This window comes from Talpa europaea (assembly GCF_964194135.1).
Source record: "Talpa europaea genome assembly, chromosome: 3".
In the NCBI taxonomy this organism is placed as follows: domain Eukaryota; kingdom Metazoa; phylum Chordata; class Mammalia; order Eulipotyphla; family Talpidae; genus Talpa; species Talpa europaea.
In genome coordinates, this window is record NC_140069.1 from 69,014,647 (window position 1) to 69,037,231 (window position 22,585).

General features: G+C 36.9%; 1 protein-coding gene across 2 annotated transcripts in view; it reads left to right on the top strand.

Annotated features, from left to right (window-relative positions):
• PRKDC (protein kinase, DNA-activated, catalytic subunit) overlaps positions 1-22,585 on the top strand; it is a gene marked incomplete at both ends in the record, with an annotated part of 233,410 nt that overhangs the window by 143,843 nt on the left and 66,982 nt on the right. For both annotated transcript variants that reach the window (XM_084229434.1, XM_084229435.1), the window contains 8 exons: positions 462-635; positions 1,291-1,389; positions 2,657-2,864; positions 3,434-3,623; positions 5,015-5,230; positions 17,314-17,426; positions 19,209-19,340; positions 21,505-21,684. In XM_084229434.1, coding sequence (XP_084085560.1) covers positions 462-635; positions 1,291-1,389; positions 2,657-2,864; positions 3,434-3,623; positions 5,015-5,230; positions 17,314-17,426; positions 19,209-19,340; positions 21,505-21,684 — 1,312 coding nt within the window. The remainder of the gene's footprint in view (positions 1-461; positions 636-1,290; positions 1,390-2,656; positions 2,865-3,433; positions 3,624-5,014; positions 5,231-17,313; positions 17,427-19,208; positions 19,341-21,504; positions 21,685-22,585) is intronic.

Genomic DNA, 22,585 nt, shown 5'->3' on the forward strand with positions numbered 1-22,585 from the left:
CTGTGGCACTGTGGATATGTTGATGGGTTCTGTCCCTGAAAATTCCCGCCCTCGGTATTTACTTAGTTCCATAGGGGGATCTTGAGGTCCCTGTCCTGCAACTCCCTGTCTTGTAACAGTGAAGCATGGGGTCGCTTTCCCAGCACCTGCAGTTCATCTAGGTAGAAGATTCCCCTCTCGGCTTCAAATCACAGAGGGGCACAGGGCCTGGCTTGCACACACTTTTTTAGTTCACCTCCTTCTGCAGAACTTGCCCTTTCTCAGTTCCACCAAAGTTTTGTGGGGTTCCTCTCATTTGTTTTTAATAATCTAGCCCATGATGATAATTTTAAGATTGTTCTTTTTTATAACATTCATTTGGAATACATAATTGCTCAAAGAAGAAAAATTTCATCATCATACCTGAAAGTGTGGTAATAAAAATTATTAAATATGTGTTTTTTTTTTTTAATCTGTTATAGAGATGATGAAAGACAAAAAGTATGTTTGGATATAATATATAAGATGATGGCAAAATTGAAACCAGTAGAACTTCGTGAACTCCTGAATCCTGTTGTAGAATTCATTTCTCACCCCTCTCCTGTGTGCAGGGAGCAAATGTATAATATCCTTATGTGGATCCATGACAACTACCGGTGAGCTCTATGTTGGTATTTGACATTTTTTTTTTTTTTTAGTGAATAATGTCAGTGCCTTTAGCAGTCTGGTACAGAGTTTAATAAATAATAAAACATTTTAAAACATGTGATTAGCAATTGAAATAATTTTGTTTTTGTGTATTGAAATATATCCTTATTTTAACTCATTTTAAACATGTGGGAAATATTCAGAGTGTGAAATTACTGGTTAATTTAACAGTATAAAAGTCTTGGCTATAAAATTTGTTTCATAGTTATCCCTATAAGGTATGACAAGATTAAGGAAGTGAACTCTCCGGGCTTTCATCCTTTAGGGCAACTGTCAAATCATTCCCTGTGGAACCTGGGTTGTTGCAGGTCCTCTTCGAGTGCCTAGGGAACCCTGTGCAGCCTTACTCCCACCACCCATTCTTTTCTCCTTTTCATGGGAGTGGGGTGTGCCACCATGGAATGGGCTCAAAGAGATACCAAAGGGAAGTGTTAGGAAACATGCATGAGGGTGGTTCTACCATGATTTTGAAAGTTCCAGTAACATGGGAAAGGCCAGGTTTTTGGTTTTTTTTTTTCTGTTTTTCTTGGCAGTGTTAATTGGGGTTGAACAAAAGTGTTAGAAGAGATAATTAATGTTTTGTTATGTTGTTGTTTTTCTCAGAGATCCAGAAAATCAAGCAGATGATGACTCTCAGGAAATATTTAAATTGGCCAAAGAAGTATTGATTCAAGGATTGATCGATGAAAACCTGGGGCTTCAGTATGTGTACCTCCTGAAGAAACTGGGCTAAAATAAATTTAGGGGTATTTCTTTATAGACTAGCATAGAGTATTTTCAGCAATTTTAGCATTTATGTGCAATAGTAGCATATTTTTTGACTCCCATAGTCATAATGCTTAATAAATATATATTTAAATCACATTAATTCTCTGACAAGTTGCTTTAATAGAAAACTCTTGAAAAAGCGGTGCCAGTATACCTCTCTGTTAGTGCAGTGAATTAATGAGCTTCAAAATTAAAAATAAATTTGTAATGAGGATTATGTTTCCCGTTCAACTCAAATAGTTGAGATCACACTATACATATTAATGTTGAATGAACTGTTTGAAACTTAGAAATAGAAGAAAAACTAATGTTAATTATCTGTGGAAGTATGAATTTTATATATACATACATATATATATTTGTATATATGTGGGAGTAGATAGTTCTCTAAAATGCCTACCTAAGTTAGTTACATGAGTGATTTATCAAGTACTAATAGTATAAAAAGGGGCAGAAACTTTTTGTATGATTCTGAATATTATTCTGAAATTTTAAATTCATTGAGCTTTTAAAGATTGTATTTGGATTTTATAAGCATTTATAAATTATAAAGCCTAATATGATTTTTAACTAATTTTTTGATTTGGATTTTTTAAAAATATTTATTTAATTATTTTAGAGGATTCACCAGACACAGAGCAGGGAGCAGAACAGGTAGACTGACTAAATATACTGCTGAGGGGAGCAGTGGGCATGACAGGAGCGGTCTGCCACCCCATGTGGGACCCTTGCTGGCTGGCTGGGATCGAACCAGTGCTGCAGAGGCTGTGAACAGCTTCACAGCGCGGTGCTCAACCACCTGCGCCACCAGGGGAGGCCAGATTTGGATATTTTTATGGCACTAATATTTGGAGTAAATTTTTTAGCAATACAGTGAAGGACTATATGCAATTTCTTAAGTTTTCTTAGTTTAAAAAAGTTAGTATTATGTACTTATCATCTAAAACTTCCCAGATAATAAATATGAGAATAAAGTAATCTCATTTATCACTTCTTGTTAAATATTCTAAGGTTCTGGAATTTTCCCTTCCTTCAATGCATGTTGTTTTAATAACTCAGATTATACTCTTTATACAAATTTAAATGTATTTTTCCTCTGTGTTAAATTATATAATGAACAGTTATGTCTACTTCACATGACAATGTGTGTGAGGCATTTTTTCTCATTTGCTAACATATTTCTTTTCTCTCTGCTTTTTAGATTAATCATTCGAAATTTCTGGAGTCATGAAACTAGGTTACCTTCAAATACCTTGGAGCGATTGTTGGCACTAAATTCCCTATATTCTCCTAAGATAGAAATGCACTTTTTAAGTTTAGCAACAGATTTTCTGCTTGAAATGACCAGCATGAGTCCAGATTATTCAAACCTTATGTTTGAGCATCCTCTGTCTGAATGCGAATTTCAGGTGATGTACTTGTCTTTGTAATAATTCTTACCTTTTTCTGTTAACTAACAGTCTAATAGTTGACTAATAGACATCTATTAATACTGTTAGACTGACTTTCTTACTTTGCTTGAAATCTAGTAATACTGTTAAACTGGCTTTCTTATTTTGCTTGAAATATTCACAGATTCCTTTCTGAAACATTCACATTTGCTTCTTCTGCCCCTACTCCCCACACTCAGCTCAGCTTATAATTTTTCTTTGATTCTCCACCTAGAATTTCTTTTCTCATGTTACTTTCTCCCCCTTCCACTGCTCCTTCTATTCACTGAGTAGACAATCAGTTTTTGTGTTTAATGTGGAATATTAAGGAGTAGAAAAATGGTTTTATTCCCCAATACCAATTACTTTTTCTAATTGGTAAATAATTACTTAGTTGAAATTTTTAAATTTGAAAAGGTTCTTACTCAAGTGCTTCCCAAAAAGAAAAATGAATTTATTACTTATGTGCTGATAGTACCTTTAGATTTTAAATAAAAATGTTTCAGCATTGCTGAAGAAGCTATTTCATTTGAAACTCTTTCATGCAGGAATATACTATTGATTCTGACTGGCGTTTCCGAAGTACTGTTCTTACTCCAATGTTTATTGAGACTCAGGCCTCCCAAAGTACTCCCCAGATCCGGACCCAAGAGGGATCCCTCTCAGCTCAAGGGACATTGGCTAGACAGATACGGGCCACTCAACAACAGACTGATTTCACACCTACACAAAATGCAGGTAACCATCTACCTGAATACCTGGCTGGTATATACCAGGTACTGTGTACTGTGGAAGCACCTTCTATTGCAGCAACACTGACTGTAAGAAATGTGAAACTACAATAGAAAAAATAGAAAAAAAATGATAACCACAAAAAAAACATGTCAGTCAAAGGAGTTTCCTAGAGTGGTCAAATTCATTAAGACAGAAAATAGAAGGCTGGTTTCCAAGGCTTGGGAGTGTGAGGCAATGGGGAGTTAGTGCTTAGTGGGTGTGGAGTTTCAGTTTGAGAAGATGAAAAAGTCTGGAGATAGATGGTAGTGATAGTTGTTCAACTATATGAATGTACTTGATGTTCCAGAACTCTCTACTTAAAAATGGTTAAAATAATCAATTTGATTTTTATCTACATTTTACCAGTTATTTTTCTTAAAAGAGTAAAGTTGTGTTTCTAACAAGAAAAAAAGGAAAACATTTCAGTACTCGCATATGACCTGTTTACTGCATCAAATTTTAAAAAAACCTTATATAAAAAGTAAGTAGAGTAAACCAAATTCATTCATAGTGTTTGCAGTTTATTACACTTTTCCCCACATGGTTCAGTTGTTTCTTTTGATCAGCTAAATATATGTTTATCATTTTATATAAATATTTAAACTTTATTTTTTAATAATTTATATATATTTTACATCATTGTTCATTTTTGTACAGTGTTTGCTTTCTTTTCTCAGGTGGAGTCCCCATAGAATTTCCACCACCAATTCACCCGTGCACCATCACCATAGTCCCTTGTGCTCTTCCCTCCCTCGTTTTGATCCATCTCCCTCCCTTGCCCCTGCAGAATGTCTCTGATTAGTTGCCTGTTTATTTTTATTTTGTTTTGCTGTGGTTTTTTTTTTTGTTATTTTTTTTCCTGATCTCTTTTTTGGTTCCCTTATATTCCTCCTATTAGTGGAACCATCCAATATATTTAAACTTTCTTATAAAAAGCTCACATTCTGTTGGCTCTGGAAGTGGGACTAATTTGGATAATTCTAATGGAAGTGTTATGACACTGCTGTTAGAAATATTAGATACAAAGCATCACTCGTGTAATGGTCACTGCAGCCTGAAGGAGCAGATGATGTTTTACTAATGGGGATACAGAGCCGTGGATGCCTGGGCTGCCTTGAGCTGCCACTAGTGCTCTGCTAGAATCACTGCCTGGTGTATTTTGCCATAATAGACTGTCTCCCTGGAGGAACTGTCTCCAATCACTTGTAGGGTTAGTGCATGGAAAACTTGGAGCTGCAGAACGTTTGCCCTCTTCTTACTCAGTGTGTTTGACATTTGCCCTATCTGATGTGAACTTGGCAGGGCTGTACAGTGCTGAGCTTGCTGTGATGTGCTCTGTTCTTACCTGTTTGCAGATGAAAGAAGTTCCTTTAACTGGTTAACTAGGAGCAGTATTGATCCACTTGTAGATTACACAGTCTCCTCATCATTTGATTCCTCATCTTCCTCCTTGTTGTTTGCCCATCGGAAGAATGAAAAGTCACAGAGAACAACCTTGAAATCAGTGGGAACTGATTTCGGGAAAAAACGGCTGGGCCTTCCAGGGGATGAGGTGGATAATGAAGCAAAAGGTAAAGTAAGACTGCTGAAATGCATTTAAAATCACTCTCCTCCAATTGACTACAGACACTTAGATGATGACAGCACATTTCCGACTGTTTTCATATCCTTGTCACTTGTACTAAACCCATTAAAACTTCATTAATGTCTGGGCACTTATTTATTGAAAGACTCATTTTAGGTGTTCCAGAAAAGCTGTTGACTAAATTGGACTCATTTAATGATTTTTCTAAACCATTTGGGTGGTTAGGCCTACAGGTTGGTAGTCATGTGATGTGACAGGACTTGCAAACCAAATCTCAAAGAGAGGGGAAGTCTAATAGAGAATGGAGTGTCAGGAGAGACCTTGTGGAGGAGAGGGCCTCTGACAATAGCATGGTGGATTGATGTGAGAAAGGTGAAGGTGAAAAAAGACAGAAGTAGAGAAGTATGGAGTGTGTTTGGAAGGTGAAAAGGATTCTGATCAGTTCAGTGAACAGTGATGGAGAGCCTATTTTGTAGCAGGGCCCAGTAGCAGTCCAATGACACATTGCTTGAGCAGATGCTCTGAGCAAAGGAAAGAAATACTGAAGACAAGCTGAGGCTATGGGGTGTGGTTAGGTGATGAATCCAGCAGAAAAGGCCTGAGGACTCTGCGTGACCTTATAGGGAGGTTCTTGTGGAGTAGCCTATGGAATAAATGCCTGGAGAGGAACTGGGAATGGGAGTCAAGGGGCCCAGAGTAGGAAGAACAGGTGGGGAATATGAGGGATGAGCTTGTGAAATCTGAGAGGGCTAAGTGCAAAGTTCTGGTAGAGCTTGCAGACTCACAGCTGGGAGTCTGAATCAAGGCAGTCTGGAAGTAAGTCTTTTGTGAGAATCACAGCTCTGGGAGTGGTAGTATAGCTCACAAAGAGAGCATGACTAGAGAAACAATCCTGCGACTGGACCCTGGGAAATCCCAATAAGTGTATTTAGACATGTAGATAGTGTATTTAGATATGTAGAAATATAATCAGGAGGGCAAATTACTTTTTATTTAGTTATAGAAACTAAAACACACATAAAATACTTTCCTTACTCCAGCCATTCTTTTTCACACTTTCTCCTTTAGCCTGTGATCCATCAAGAGGCATGGCTCTCTGTTCTTCCTTGGTCTTATTTTTTTAATTAATTAATTTATTTTCTTACATAGTTGTTAATTTTTGGACAGTTTTTGATTTCTTCCCTAGGGTGTAGTTCCTAGTCTCCCACCACCATAGCACCGTGATCCACAGTTCCTTGTGCTCTTCCCTTCCATGTTTTTACCCCTCTCCCTCCTCCCCCCTTGCTGTACTACAAATCTGTGGTCTGCTACCAGATTTTGTCTTTTTTCTGAACTTTTGTTCAGTTTCTCTGTATTCCACATGTAAGTGGAATATATTTATCTTTTTTTTAATCCAATATTTATCCTTTTCCTTCTGACATATTTTGCTTTGCATAAGCCTTCTAGCTCCATCCATGTTTCTGCAAATGGCATGAATTTAACTTTTTTGATCCCTGAGAGGTATTCCATTGTGTTCATATACCACATTCATCTATTTTGTGGCCTTTAGGTTGTTTCCATATCTTAGATATTGTATGTAGTGCTGCAATAAACATAGAAGTGCAGGTTTCCTCAGTGTTTTTGTGTCGTTTGGGTAGTTTCCTAGGAGTAGAATCACTGGGTCATATGGTAAATCCATTACTAGTGTTTTGAGGAATGTCCACAAAGCTTTCCATAGTGGCTGAATGTGTTTACATTCCCGCCAGCAGTGTGAGAGGGTTCCTATTTAACCACATTCTTGCCAACATTTGTTGTTTCTGTTTTTTGTTGTTTTTTTAAATATAGGTCATTCTCGCCCCTGTGAAATGGTATCTCAATGTGGTTTTGATTTGCATTTCCCTGATTATAAGTGACTATGAACATTTTTCATATGAACATTTCTTTGGGGAAGACACTTGGAGAAGTGTCTTTTTAGCTGTTCTGCCCATTTTTTGACTGGGTTGTTTACTTTGTTTTTGTTGAGTTGTGTAAGTTTTTTTTATAGATCTTTGATAACAGTCTGTTATCTGATGCATGGTGTGTAAATATTTTCTTCTGTTCAGTAGGGTGTCTCTTCATTTTGGTTGCTGTCTCTTGCTGTACAGAAGCTTTTTACTTTGATAAAGTCATAGCTGTTTCTCTTCTTCTTTGTTATCCTTGCTTTTGGAGATGAATCTTTAAAGATGTTTTTGACGTTTATGTCAGAGTGTTTTGCCTGTGTTTTCTTCTGTGTATTTTATAGTTTCAGTTTTTTCAGTCTTTTATTTAGTTTTAGTAAATTTTTGTGTATGGTATGCAAAATTATAATTTGGTTTATTATTTTGCATGTGTAGTCTGGTTTGTTCAATGTATGTGCATTGGAAGAGAGTTTCCTTCTTCCAGTGTATATCCTTTGCTCTTTTGTCATAAATGAACTGTCCATATTTTTGTGGTTTTATTTCTGGGCTTTCAATTCAATTCCTTTGGTCTTGTGTTTGTTTTTGTTACAGCACCATGCTGTTTCAATTATCATGACTTTGTAGTATATTTTGAAGTCTGGGCACATAATACCTCTGTTCTGAACCATTTTTAGTCTAGAGAGCTTTGGCTATTTAGAGTATTTTTAATTTCATATGAATTTCAGCAATATTTTTTCCATTTCTTTGAAGCATTGAAATTGCTTTGAATCTGAAAATTGCTTTTGGTAGGATGACCATTTTGATAATGTTGATTCTTCTTATCCATGAGCATGTCTTTCCATTTCTTTGTGTCTTCTATTTCTTTTAACAATGTTTTATAATTTTCTTTGTATAGGACTTTCACCTCCTTTGTTAGGTTTATTGTCAGGTATTTAATTTTTTTTTGTTACAGTTATAAATGAGATGGTTTTCTTAATTTATTTCCCTTCAGACAGTTTGCATGTAGGAAGGTCGTGATTTTTTTTTTTTTTAAGATTTATTTATTCATTTATACAAGCACTGGGTACAGTCAGAATTGCGGGAGGGTAAGAGAATTCACCAGACCCAGAACAGAGAGCAGAACAGACAGATTGATGAAGTACACTGCTGAGGGGAGCAGCAGGCGTGGCAGGAGAGGTCTGCACGCCATGTGGGACCCTCGCCGGTGGCCAGGGATCGAGCCGGCACTGCAGAGTCTGTGGGCAGACCCAGGTAGTGATTTTTGTGTATTGATTTTTGCAACCTACTTTTCTAAACCGGTTTATTGTTTTAATTAGTTTTTCTGTGGATTTTTTAGGGTTCTCTGTGTATATATTATCTTATCATCTGAAAATAATGATAATTTTACTTCTTTCCCAATTTGGATTCCTTGTATGTCTTTTTCTTCTTTAACTGCTCTTGCTAGGACTTCCAGTATTATATAGAAAAGCAGTGGTGAGAGTGGACATCCTTGACTTATTCCAGATATTAATGGAAAGATTTCCAGTTTTTTTCAAATTGGAAATGATGTTAGCTGTGGGTTTGTTTTATGTGATTTTTTATTATGTTAAGATATGTTCCTTTTATCCCATGTGTTTCAAGGGCCTTCATCATCAGTGGATGTGTAACTTTAATGTTTTCTCAATGCTTATTGATATGTTCACATGGTTTTTATTTTTTATTTTTTGCTCATGTGGTGAATAATGTTAATTGACTTTTGAATGTTGAACCATCTTTGTCCTGGAATAAATCTCACTTGGTCATTGTGTCTATTCCTTTTGCTGCATTGTTGGATTTGGTTTTCTCAGATTTTATTGAGGATTTTAGCATCCATGTTAGAGAGATTGGTTGGTAGGTTTTTTTTTTTTTTTTTGGTGTGTGTGTGGTCTTTGTTTGGTATTTGTATTAGTGTAATTTTTTTTTTTAAGTTTCCTTCTTTTTTTTTAAGATTTATTTATTTTTATACAAGTGCTGGGGTAGAGGCCAGAGGCATGGGAGGGTGAGAGGATTCACCAGAGACAGCGGGGAGGAGAACAGGCAGACGACCAAAATACACTGCTGAGGGGAGCAGCAGGCACAAGAGGAGAGGTCTGCCACACCTTGTGGGAATCTCCCTGGCTGGCCGGGAATCGAACCCATGCTTCAGAGGCTGCGGCAGCTTCACAGCGCTGTGCTTAACCCGCTGCACCACGGGGGAGGTGCCCTCTAATAGTGTAATCTTGCCCTCATAAAATATACTTGTTAGTATTTCTTCTTTCTCAATTTTTTGAAAAAGTTTTTGCAGGATAGGCATTGATTCATCTTTGAATGCTTGATAGTGTTTGCCTGTGAAACCATCTAGTACTTGGCTTTTGTTTTTTGGGAGGGTTTTTATTAATATTTCCATTTCCATGCTTGTAATTGTTTTGTCATGTCTATTCTTTATTCAGTCTTAGGTTATTGTATAATTCTGAGTATTTGTACATCTCATCTAGATTGTTGAACTTGTCTGCATGTAAATGTTTCTGTTAATGTCTAATTATACTCTGAATTTCTTTTATGTCTTTTGCAACTTTTCCTCTTTCATTAATGGTCCTGTTTATTTGGGTTTCCTTTGCTTTCTTTTCATTTTTTAAAGATTTATTTATTTATGCATACAAGAACTGGGGTACAGGTCAGAGGTGTGGGGGTGAGAGGATTCACCAGAGACAGAGTGGGGAACAGAGCAGGCAGATTGACCGAAATACACTGCTGAGGGGAGCAGCGGGTGAGTCAGGAGAGGTCTGCTGCGCCATGTGGGTCTCCTCCCTGGCCGGGATTGAACTCGTGCTTCAGTGGCTGCAGATAGCTTCATAGGCTGTGTCTCAACCCCTTGTGCTACCAGGGAGGCCCTCCTTTTCTTTCTTTTTGTAGTTGATTTCTAGTTTAATACCTTTATGGTCAGAGAGGATACTTGGTATGACTTCAGTCTTCATGTTCTTGTTGATGTTTGCCTTGGATCAAGTGTGTGGTTCATCCTGGAGAATGATACATGTGTACTTGAGAACAATGTGTATTTGGTTTTTTGGGAGGTATAGTGTCCTATAAATATCTGTTAGACTCATGTGATCTAGATCTTTGTTTAGGGCTATTGTACCCTTGTTTATTTTGTGTGTCATTTATTTCTCCATTGGTGAGAGTATGTTGTTGAAGTCTCCTATCACATATGTATTTTCTCCAAAGTGTGTTTTTGGAGACAATAGTGATGTCTAATATAGTTTGGTGTTCCTTTGTTTGGTGAGTATATATTAATGAGCGTTATCTCTTTCTGATGTTTGTTTCCCTTGATCATTATATAGTGTCCAACTAAGTCTCTTGTCACCTTTTTTTAGCTGGAAGTCTATTTTGTCTAAGTAAGGCTTCCCCTGCCTTGTGTTGGATGCCATTTGCTTGTAGAATTGTTTTCCAACCCTTTACCTTCAATCTTTGGAATTTAGGTGTGTTTCCTGGAAGCTGCAGGAGGTTCACTTCTCTTTTCTAATCCAACATGCTATTTTATGTGTTTTTGTTGGTGAGTTTATTCCATTAAGGTTTAAGGTGATATGTGGAAGTCTGTTACTGCCATTTTGTTTATCATTGTGTGGGTTATTTAATTTCTTGTTCAATTCCTATGTTGGTTTAGATCCTAAGACTTCTTATAATATTTCTTGGAGTGGGGGTTAGTTGTAGTGAATTCCTAAAGATTTTATTTGTCTGAGAAGATCCTTATTTTTTCTTCATATGGGAATGAAAACTTTGTAGGATAAAATATTCTTGGCTGGCTTTTTTTTTCTTGGAGTTTTTTTTTTTTTAATATGTCACTCCATTCTCTTATTGTCTATAGTGGTTCTTCTGAGAAGTCTGATGTTAGTTTTATATGTTATTTGTTTCTTTCCATTTATCATCTTCATTATTTTTTCTTTGTCTTGTACTATTGGCAGCTTTACTAGTATGTGTCTTGCTGTGGATTTTCTTTCATTAATGTAAGTTGGTATCATTTTAGCTTCTTTTTACATCTGTTTTCATTTTCTTCTTCAAGGTTGGGAAGTTTTCTTTAATTATTTCCTTGATTAGTTTTTCAGCTCCCTTGTTTCTTCTCTTTCTGGGATTCCTATGACTCTTACATTTCCTTTTCTCATGGTGTCAGATAATTCTTGAAGTGTTTCTTCATTCTTTTTCCTTTGTTTCGTTTTCATTTTCTTTCTTGATTCTTTTCATACCTATATTTTCAAGAACTCAGTTGTTCTCCCATATCATTCTATGTCCATGGCTTTTTCCCATAGTTTTCCATCTCTTCCATTGATCATTTTACAACCTGCAGTTCCTGTATTTTCTTATGTAAAGCTTTAATCTTGATCTTCTGTTCGCTGACTGCATTTGTCATAGCAGTTTTTTTTCCGTTTCTACATCTTATCTTATATCTGATTCATTCATTCATTCATTTTGGAGTTTTGTTTGTGTTGGTCAAATTCTTTTAACTTTCTTAATTATGGTAATTTTGAATTCATCTGACAGGTAGAAGAATTCCTCCATGTCAGTGTTGTTGGAATCTGGAGATGATTTTCTTTTTGTGTTGTATTATTCCGTGAGGGCTTGCTTGACCATTTGTATTTTTGTTTCTCCCCATTGTTTGCTTTGTGTTTGCTCTGTTGTAGTAGGGACATTTGTAGTGTGTGAGTCCTTCTTCCTCACTGTGTCTCTTTGTTTGGTGGTGGCCACACTCACTGGGGTTTTATAGCACCTGGGTGGTGCTAGGCTCCCTTACAGCATTTCTAGGCCTTGTTCTGGTTGCAAGAGGGAAGAGTTGCAGGGACCTTGCCTTGCCCAGGAGTTCTGGCTCAGGATCTGTTTCTGGTGACCAGAAAGGCAGAGGGTTGCTGAGAATCCCTAATGTAGAAGGAGGCCCTGTGTGGCTGAGTGGTGAAGGTGATGCACTACCCTGTGGGGCCACCATAGTAAAGCTTTCCCAGTGCTTGTATTTCATCTCCCTTACCCTTTACTGATGATCTTCAACCTGCCTACAGGGCAAATTTCCATGGAATTGCTGAAGAGGTGTGCATTGAAGCAGTCTAAAGTTCAGTTAGCTCATAGTGGTTGCTAGTGTCTGATCTTGTGACTGCTCAGTTTCTTTCTTATATGGGAACAAAAGCTCAGAAATAAGAGGGAATGGCTGAGGATGGCTGTTCTTACTAACTAGAACTTGAATTGTGATAAATGTCTGTGATGATATAGATGAAATTGGAGGAATAAGAGGTTAAATGTAGTTTTTGGATCATTTTCCTTACAAGTTTTATTATATATATAATTGAAAAATCTCAGACATAGAACTGAGTAGGTGAAATGAAGACTAGTAACAATCCATTTAAATTCAATTAAAATATTTGACTCCATTGGCTCTGTAGATTTAAAATAGGTACATAATGTCTTCTTGGGATAGATGTATTTTCTTGCCTAATGAACATTTGGACCATAAAATGAGGTGGATTAATATTTACTGTGATAGCTATTTATTACCATTGTAAGGGAACACAGTTTAAAATTTTGAAACTGTAACTTAATTGATGTAACATTTTTAACTATTATTTTGTTTAAGGTTTTGTTTCCTTAGTTATTTATGTCAGAATTCTACATGAGTATGGTTTAAAGAGTCAAATATTCTCCAAAGCTTGTTAGAAGAAATAGCAGCCCTGCACAGCCATTTCCCAGATCCCAGATGCAGCTGTTTACATCTTTTAGTCAAGTGTTTTGTATTTAATTTCATTTCTCCAAATAGTACTTTTATATTGCTCCCCTCCCTCCCCCACTATTGTTTTCTTTTGACTTTACATTATGGACATTGAGGATTTGTTTCCTGCTTACACGTCACCCTGTCCATCACACATACGTACGTACATATACTCATCACGGATACTTTATGCCCTCATTGTCTGATGTAATTTTGACTACATAAATATTATTTGTAGTTGAGTCCTGGATGATACTTTGTTTTTCCTTTCTTGCACAATTATTTTCCAGGACATTAATGATTATTTGGTGTCTCTCTGGTGGTGCAAGGGGTTAAGTCTCAGCACTGTGAAGCTATAGGCAGCCACTGTAGCATGAGTTCGATCCCTGGCCAGGGAGCTAACCCACATGGCACAGCAGACCTCTCCTGTCTCTCCTGCTGTCCCCCAGCATCTATTTTAATCAGTTGTAGGAAATTTCCCCAAAGAGCTCTTTGGTGCATGTCTGTTTTAGTTCATTGTTCTGTGTACAATGAGTGCCTTTTAGACTAACTCATATGTTCCAGTTCTAGAATATATTTTTAAAGATTTTATTTATGCATATAAGAGCTGGGGTATATGCCAGAGATGGGGGAGTATTGAGAGGATTCACCAGAGACAGAGTGGGGAGCAGAACAGGCAGATCTACTGAATACACTGCTGAGGGAAGCAGCGAGCTAGACAGGAGAGGTCTGCTGTGCCATGTGGGTTAGCTCCTTGGCCAGGGATTGAACTCGTGCTTCAGTGGCTGCTGATAGCTTCATAGTGCTGAGACTTAACTCCATGCAAACAGGGAGGCCCCTAGTTCTGGAATATTTTTTGGATGATTTTTGTCGATGATTTCCTCATCTCAACTTTCTCATCATGGAACCCTGTTGCTTTTTTTTTGTTGTTGTTGCTTTTTGTTGTTGTTGTTGTTGTTTTTCCCTTTCGCTGTATTCTGGGAACTTCTCCAATCCTTGCTTTTATGTTATGGTATCCTATTTGTAATTTTCAGAATCTTTATTTGTTCTCTATCTCTTTAGTCCTTGATCCACAGTCACACTATCTACAATATCTACTTTTATCTTCCTGATAAAGGATAACTTTTTTTTAATTTGGTTATATTTTTAATTTTTATTTTATATATTTTTTACATCATTTTTCATTTTTGCACAGTGTGTGCATTTTCATCTTGGTTATAGTCCCCATACAATTCTCACCCCCCTTATTTTGACCCTAATCCCTCCTCACCTCACCCTGTAGTGTGTCTGATTTATAGTTGCTTGTTGATTTTGATTTTTACTTTGTATTGGTTAGTCTTTCTCCTGGTCTCTATTTAGGTTTTCTAAATTCCAGCTATGAGTGAGACCATCCAGTATTTTTCTTTTTCTTTCTGGCTTATTTCCCTGTGCATGATCCCGTCCAGCTCCATCCATGTTGCTGCAAATTGCATGAGTTTATCTTTTGTGATTGCTGAGTAATATTCCATGGATGTTCCACATCTTCTTGATCCAGTCATCTATATTTGGGCATTTGGATGGTTTCCATAGCTTAGCTATTGTAAATAGTGCTGCTATAAACATAGGGGTGCAGGTGCCCTTTTGAATTAATGTTTGTGTAAATTAAAATTTGGGTAAATAACTAGGAGTGGAATTGCTGGATCATATGGAAGCTCCATCTTTAGCTGGTTGAGGAATCTCCATACAGCTATCCATAGTGGTTGGACCAGTTTGCACTCCACCAGCAGTGCAGGAGAGTTCCTTTTCTCCGTATCCTTGCCAACATTTGTTGTTGCTAGTTTTTTTAATAGCATTTTTAAATATATGCCATTCTCACTGGTGTAAGATGGTATCTCACTGTAGTTTTGATTTGCATTTCCCTGATTACAAGTGATGCTGAACACTTTTTCATATGCCTGTTGGCCATTTGCATTTCCTCTTTGGAGAAGTTCCTTTTTAGCTCTTCTGCCCATTTTTTGACTGGATTATTTACTTTGTATTTGTTGAGACTCCAGCTCTTTGTAGATTTTTTTTTTATTTTTAAAAATATATTTTAATGTAGATACTTATAACAATGTCAGAATTAGTAATTTTCCTCAGATAAAATTAATTACAAGGATACATTAAGAATATGAACATTTTATTTTATTTTTTTATTTTAATATTTTATTTTATATAATTCTTACATCTTTTTTCATCTTTGCAAAATGTATGCATTTTCATTTTGGTTATATTCCCCATACAATTGCACCTCCCCACTTATTTTGACTCTAGTCCTTCCTTTCCCGCCCCTCCCTCCCCCCCCATAGTGTGTCTCTGACTTATAGTTGCTTGTTGATTTTGATTTTAACTTTGTATTGATTAGTCTTTTTCCTGGTCTCTTATTTAGGTTTTCTAAATTCCTGCTATGAGTGAGACCATCTGGTATTTTTCTTTTTCTTTCTGACTTATTTCGCTGAGCATGATCCCTTCTAGCTCCATCCATGTTGCTGCAAACTGCATGTGTTTATCTTTTTTGATTGCTGAGTAATATTCCATTGCGTATATGTATCACATCTTCTTGATCGAGTCATCTATTTTTGGGCATTTGGGTTACTTCCATAGCTTAGCTATTGTAAATAGTGCTGCTATAAATATAGGGGTGCAGGTGCCCTTTGGAATTACTGTTTCTGTTTCATTTGGGATTTTTGTGATCAGTCCTTTATCATTAGTGTTGTGTGCAAAAATTTTCTCCCAGTTGGTCTGTTTGTTTTGGTTATTGTGTCTTTTGCTATACAGAAGCTCTTTAATTTGATGTAGTCCCAGCTGTTTATCTTTGCCTTCGCTATCTCTGCTTTGGGTGATTAGTCTTTAAAGATATTACTGATGTATATGTCATGTAGTGTTTCACCTGTATTTTCCTTCTATATATTTATGGTTTCAGGTCTTTTATCTAGTCTTTAATCCATTTGAGTTGGTTTTTGTGCAGAGTGTGAGGTAGTAGTCAAGCTTCATTCTTTTGCATGTAGCGACCCAGTTTTCCCAGCACCATTTATTGAACAAACTTTCTTTGCTCCAGTGCATATTCTTTGCTCCTTTGTCAAAGATTACTTAACTGTAAATATGTGGATTTATTTCTGGATTTTCTATTTGGTTCCATTGGTCCGTGTGTTGCTTCTTGTTCCAGTACCATGCAGTTTTGATTATTATGGCTTTGTAGTATAGTTGATAAAGGATAACTTTTGAAAAGTTTGTTTCCCCCGTGGTCTGCTTTCAACAGTTGCTCTTTAACTGTTATTTTGGTTTCTGTCTTTCGTATTGGAATATTTTCTTTCATGTTTGAAGCTTTCCACAAAATGGTGATTTTTTTAAAGATTTATTTATTTATTTATACAAGCATTGGGTACAGTCAGAAGCGCGGGAGGGTGAGAGAATTCACCAGAGCCGGAGCAGGGAGCAGAGCAGGCAGAAGGACCGAGGTACACTGCTGAGGGGAGCAGCGGGCTGCATGAGAGGTCTGTGCGCCATGTGGGACCCTCCTCCGGTGACTGGGGAGCAGCCGGGGATCGAACAGGCACTGCAGAAGCTGCTGGCAGCTTCGCAACCCAGCACTCAACTGCTGCGCCACCGGGGAGGCCCTTTCTGGTGATTTTCACTTTTTCCTTTTTTGCTAGGTAGGGCACTAAAAAGGCATTTGCAATAATTGCTAATTAGGGAATGTATGTTGACTGGTCTCACCAGTAGAGACTGAACTGGTCCTTGCCATTGAAACCCCTGATGTATAAATATGTCTATCTGATTTTTTATACTGGTTGATTATCCAGAGATCAAAATCTCCAATCTTGTGCCTGCATGCTAATGGCCTGGAAGCCAGGACTCTGAATGCCAAATGAGAAGGTGGCAGCTCCAGCTTCCAGAAGTCCTGATAGTCACTGTAGTTTTGCCTCTGGCCACACCTGCCTTTTCCATTCATGGTCCCTGTGATTCACTCTTCAACAACACATCCACTGCACAGGGGCTGTGCTTTCAAACCATACTCCTTGCTTAGCCTCAACCTCTCCTTCAGTGGTTGTGCTCAGTGCTACTAGCCCTTGAGCCTTTCTGGTCTTTTTCACTGTTGTTTCTTTGTCCCTATTCTCTGCACTATGGCATTAGGATTGGGTTGAGAGTTACCACTTTCTGTTCTCTAATTTCCAAAACTGTTGCTATCTTCTCTATTCTTCTTTCTGTAGGCTTACATCCTTAACAAACAAACAAAACTCACCTAAATAACAGTAAAAAACAGAGTTAAGGAACAGTCTCACTTTTATTTAGGGGATTCTGAGCAGGAGTTTAGTTCAACTTGACTGTCTGTAATGAATATGTTGAATAGTCAACTGTTGACTGTCTGTAATGAATATGCTTTCTATTCTTCAGGTATAGACAATCGGGCAGAAATACTTAGATTACGCAGGCGATTTTTAAAGGACCGAGAAAAACTCAGTTTGATTTATGCCAGAAAAGGTCTTGATGAACAAAAACGAGAGAAGGTTTGTATATTTTTCAACAATTTGATGCAAGGTCAAAAATGTCTATTTTCTATGGAGGAGTAAGCATTAAGAAATAAAATTTCTTGTCAGATACTGGCTCCACTACTGGTCTATAAACCAAAATGACAGAAGCAACACTATATGAATTAAATTTATAGTGAAGCATGTGCATATATGGAGCTGTGGATTTGTACTCCCCAAATTAAATAATTATGCAAACAACTGAAAAATTAAAAAATAAAAATTTACATATTAATTTACATATAAAATCAAAAATTTACATATCATTTTACATATCTGACTACTGTAGATATTAAGGGCTCTTGTGACTGAGGGCAAAGGACCCTTGGAAAGGAAAATCAAATGGTGAGTTAAAAAAAAAAAAACTGTCTTTGTTCTGACTAAGTTTAAATCCTTAACCACTTAATTAACTTCCAAATCTGAATGTGAGGTGGTTGAGTGGTTTCTTTATATCTTCTGTGGGAAGAAAATGTACTTTTTACCTTCCTCTTGTCCCAATAACTGCAACTATTCTTTTGAAGATTAGGGTCTAAAATTAGTGTGCAGGGTCATTCCACACTACTCTTTACTGGCCCACCACACCTGGAGACCATTTTTTCCTACTCAGAGAAGTAGCTATGAGAGTTAATTAAACTTGAAACCTACTAGGTGTGCTTGAAGGACATAACTATCTAGTCAGTAGAAGGAAGAGATAAAACCAAGATTATTGGGTGAAAATTGCAGGGAATATTTTGGCCTGTTACCAAATGTGTTTTAAATAATAAATACAAGATGGCCTGTTGTTTGAGGCAATACATTCCCAGATACAGGTATTTGAATTTCATTAGTAATGGCATAGATATAATTAGATCTCAGAAGGCATGCTTCTATGGTTGTTCATTTGCTGGAACCTCATACTCAATGTCAGGCATTACATGATACTAGTGGTACAGAGGTAAATGTAACGTAAGCACTCATAGAGCTACAATCCAATGTTTATAGCCAATGAACGAGTTAAGGTCATAATTTGTGCAGTGCTGGAAATTAACCAAGTGATAAACATGTCTGTGAAAGAAATGGTGAGGGAAACCTTTTTGAAGAGTTGTCTGAGGTGGGAAGCAAATGATGAGAGAAAAGCTGTAAAAAAACATTCTGGGCAAAGAAATGAGCAGGTCTCCATATCCCTGGCAAAGGAGAGTCAAAGGTGACTAAAGTGGAAAGGACATGTTGACCAGTGGATGCTCAGGGTTTGGAGGGAGGTGGGTGTAATAGGAACTTTGGAGACTTCTCTGGACCAAGATTTGATAGAGATTTTAATTTGGATTTATTGTCTACTATAAATTGGTAAATCAGTGACTAAACCATTTTGGATAAAAATTGTCATCCATTCACCTTTATATTAAAGAGAGCTACTAACAGTTTAATAACTGATGAAACACTGATTTTCTTTTCTTTTTTTGAAGATTTATTTTTATTTATTTATCATATAAGAACTGGGCTGTAGGCCAGAGGTGCAAGGGGTGAGAGGATTCACCAGAGACAGACTGGGGAGCAGAACAGGCAGATTTACTGAAATACAATGCTAAGGGGAGCAACAAGAGAGACAGGAGAGGTCTGCTGCACTATGTGGGTTAGCTCCCTGGCCAGGAATTGAACTCGTGTTGCAGTGGCTGGTGACAGCTTGACAGCACTGAGACTTTAACCCCTGCACCCCTACAGAGGCCCACCACTGATTTTCTTAAATGAAAATTCTAATCTGTTTGTTGGTTCTAATGATTATAGGAGATCAAGAGTGAATTAAAAATGAAGCATGATGCACAGGTTATTTTGTACAGAAGTTACCGTCAAGGAGACCTTCCCGACATTCAGATTAAATACAGCAGTCTGATCACCCCCTTGCAAGCTGTGGCCCAGGTTTGTCCATGAATGTTGCATTTTCTCTTGCTACATAAACTCCTTGAACAGTTCCAGGGATCTACTCAGTGCAAAGGAATGTGGTTGAGGACTACACTGCATCATAAATGACATATTACTTTATCCTAAGCAATGGTCTTGGCTGGAAGACTTTGTTTCAGGTCCTGGCTCTGCATTTCCCATCTCTGAGGTTGTCTTTCATGTGGTCTGACTGAGAGTCATCTAGAAGATTGTCCTGCAGTTGGGGTTCTTGTCAAGTTGTTTAAAGCTCTTCCTCTATAGTTCCTCTACAAAATGAGACATTGAAATATATTTTTCTTGCCAATAATGTTGGTCAGGATAAAGTAATATATTAAAAAAAATCATTGTGTTAAGCCAGTTCTTTTAAGGGGGTGGGAAAATCAGGAGACTATCAGCTTATCAGTGTGATCAGTCTTCTGCTCAGTTAATTCTCTTAATAGTAGAGCAATGGATTTCTAAGCCAATAAAGAATAAAATTATTGAGAAGGAATGAAGTGTTCTAGCTGAATTTTTTGATGCAAACAGATAAAGGCCTGATTAATATTCCTTTGACTTTCATTGAAATAATTTTAATACTGGAGAGTGTTTTACATATACACATATATAAAATTATTCCAGGTTCTGAAATATAATGCTTTATACTTTATTGCACTTAAGTTCCTAGTACTAATACTGATTATAGTAATAGATATTATATATGCATATCCCTTTACTTTTTTTAGCTTTTTATTTAATCTTAATAATTTTAAGTTAATAGAAACTTACAACAATAGTACACTAAACCCTTCACCTAGCTCTCTCAATGGTGATAGCTTACATAACATTCTTTGCTGTTTTTTTCCATATGTAGATTCATGTAGCTATCATTATGGTATATCCCTTGGTTATTATGGAGTGCTTTCAATTCTTCACATTAAATTCTCCCAAGAATTTTGTGACATAAATGCAGTTATTAGAATTTTGTGACATAAATGCAGTTATTATGGAGTGCTTTCAATTCTTCACATTAAATTCTCCCAAGAATTTTGTGACATAAATGCAGTTATTAGACATATTTAAGGTGATGATCAGAAAGTTAGCAAAGAATGGAAAATACAAGTATTTTCTTCTTTTTTTCCACATCCATGTTTTCTAAAATTTTGTAGTGTTCCACTGTAATACATTAATTAAAATTAATAAATAACAAAGAAATTGAATTTTAGGTTTTTCTTTGATACAGGTTTTATTAAACAAAATAATTTAAAAATTTTTTTTCATGCTTTCATTTGAAAAATGTAGACATTGCATACTAGGAACCGTTCATAGTACTGGTGTTCTAGGCACAAAGGACAATGTTCTTGTGGTCATGCAATGTGGTGTGAAAGCCTGGGTAGATCAGGTAGTGTGCTGTGCTGATGGAACTAAATAGCCGAGTCATGAAAAACATAAAACAGCTACTTATGGTTTTAAGAGTTTGAGTGACCATAATGATGGAATTTTATTTAATTGGCATTTTTTATTATGCTCAGCTACTTGTCTTAAGCTTTACCATGATACTGATATGCAGATAATACCTAAAAATCTAATTTATTCTTTCTCTAGGAATATCAAATATTGCACTAAATAATTATTTGTTATCTCGGTTAATCTTCACCCAATTGTATGAAATGTGTTTTGTTATCCTCATTTTTAATACAAGGGATTTGAAGGCCCAGAGTCACTGAGGAGTTAAGCTGTGTGATTATGTATGTGATAAAGTCAGCTTTTAATTTATATCTCTGGGTCTCAAGTTTTTGACCAAGTCCATAATTGTCATGCCAATTATACAACACATGTCAAATTGATATATTTGGTTAAGTTCCAAATACTTCCCTGTCACTGCCTGTTAAAACTTTCCAATTAGAATGGAAATATGTAGGGCCTCCCCTGGTGGCACAGCGGTTGAGCGCTGGGTTGCGAGGCTGCCCGCAGCCTCTGCAGCACCAGTTCAATTCCCGGCCACCGATCAACGGCCACTAGCGAGGGTCCCACAAAAAAAAAAAAAAAAAAGAATGGAAATATGTAGTAGGTATGTATGCAATAGTTTGTATTTTCAGATTGCATTGGTGAATTATAACATCTTTTCTTCAGATCCTAATTTGTCTTTCTTTTGACTGTTTTACAGAGAGACCCCATAATTGCAAAACAACTCTTTGGGAGCTTATTTTCTGGAATTGTGAAAGAGATGGATAAATATAAGACCATGTCTGAAAAAAACAGTATTACTCAAAAGTTGCTCCAGGACTTCAGTTATTTTCTTAACACTACTTTTTCTTTCTTCCCCCCTTTTGTTGCTTGTATCCAGGTAAAAGTCCAAACATATGCTTCATAAAATATGCATTGTCTGCTTTGCCTTATGACATAACTATGTCATAATAGCATCATTTGTTTTGCATGTTCACATACCACATGTTTAACATAGCAGATGTGCTCTGTCTGGGTTACTTCTTCCCAGATGGGTAGATGTAATTTATTTATTTTGTTTTTTAAAAGTTTATGTATGAGAGAATAATCAGAAATCAAACAGGATATAAAAGTGTTCAGTTTTTTAATAAGGCCATCCCATCACTTTTGACTAAACCCTTCTTCTTGTTTAGTTGTTTTTCCTCATTCCTGTCTCCTGACTATCTTCAAGAGATCTTGATTAAACATGTCCTGTCTATTCTAAGTGGCGGAGACACAGTGAATAAGAGGCACAAATCCCTGACCTAGATTACATTCTAGATGGGTTATATAGAAGATAACATGAGGTTGTAATAAGTGTTACAGTACTTGAGTAATTCAGGAGTATTAAAATAACATAGGATAGGGCCTCCCCGGTGGCACAGCGGTTGAGCGCTGGGTTGTGAGGCTGCCGGAGGCCTCTGCGGCTCCAGTTCGATCCTGGCTGCTCCCCGGCCACCGGAGGAGGGTCCTACATGGCGTGCAGACCTCTCCTGCCGCCCGCTGCTCCCCTCAGCAGTGTGCTTCGGTCCTTCTGCCTGCTCTGCTCCCCGCTCTAGCTCTGATGGATTCTCTCACCCCCCCTCCCCCACGCTTCTGACTGTACCCAGTGCTTGTGTAAATAAATAAATAAATAAATAAATAAATAAATAAATAAATAAATAAATAAATAAATCTTTAAAAAACAAACAAAAAAAAATAACATAGGATAGATGAAGCTGATAAGCAGACATCTTCTCAATCAGGATAAGCATATGTTCTTT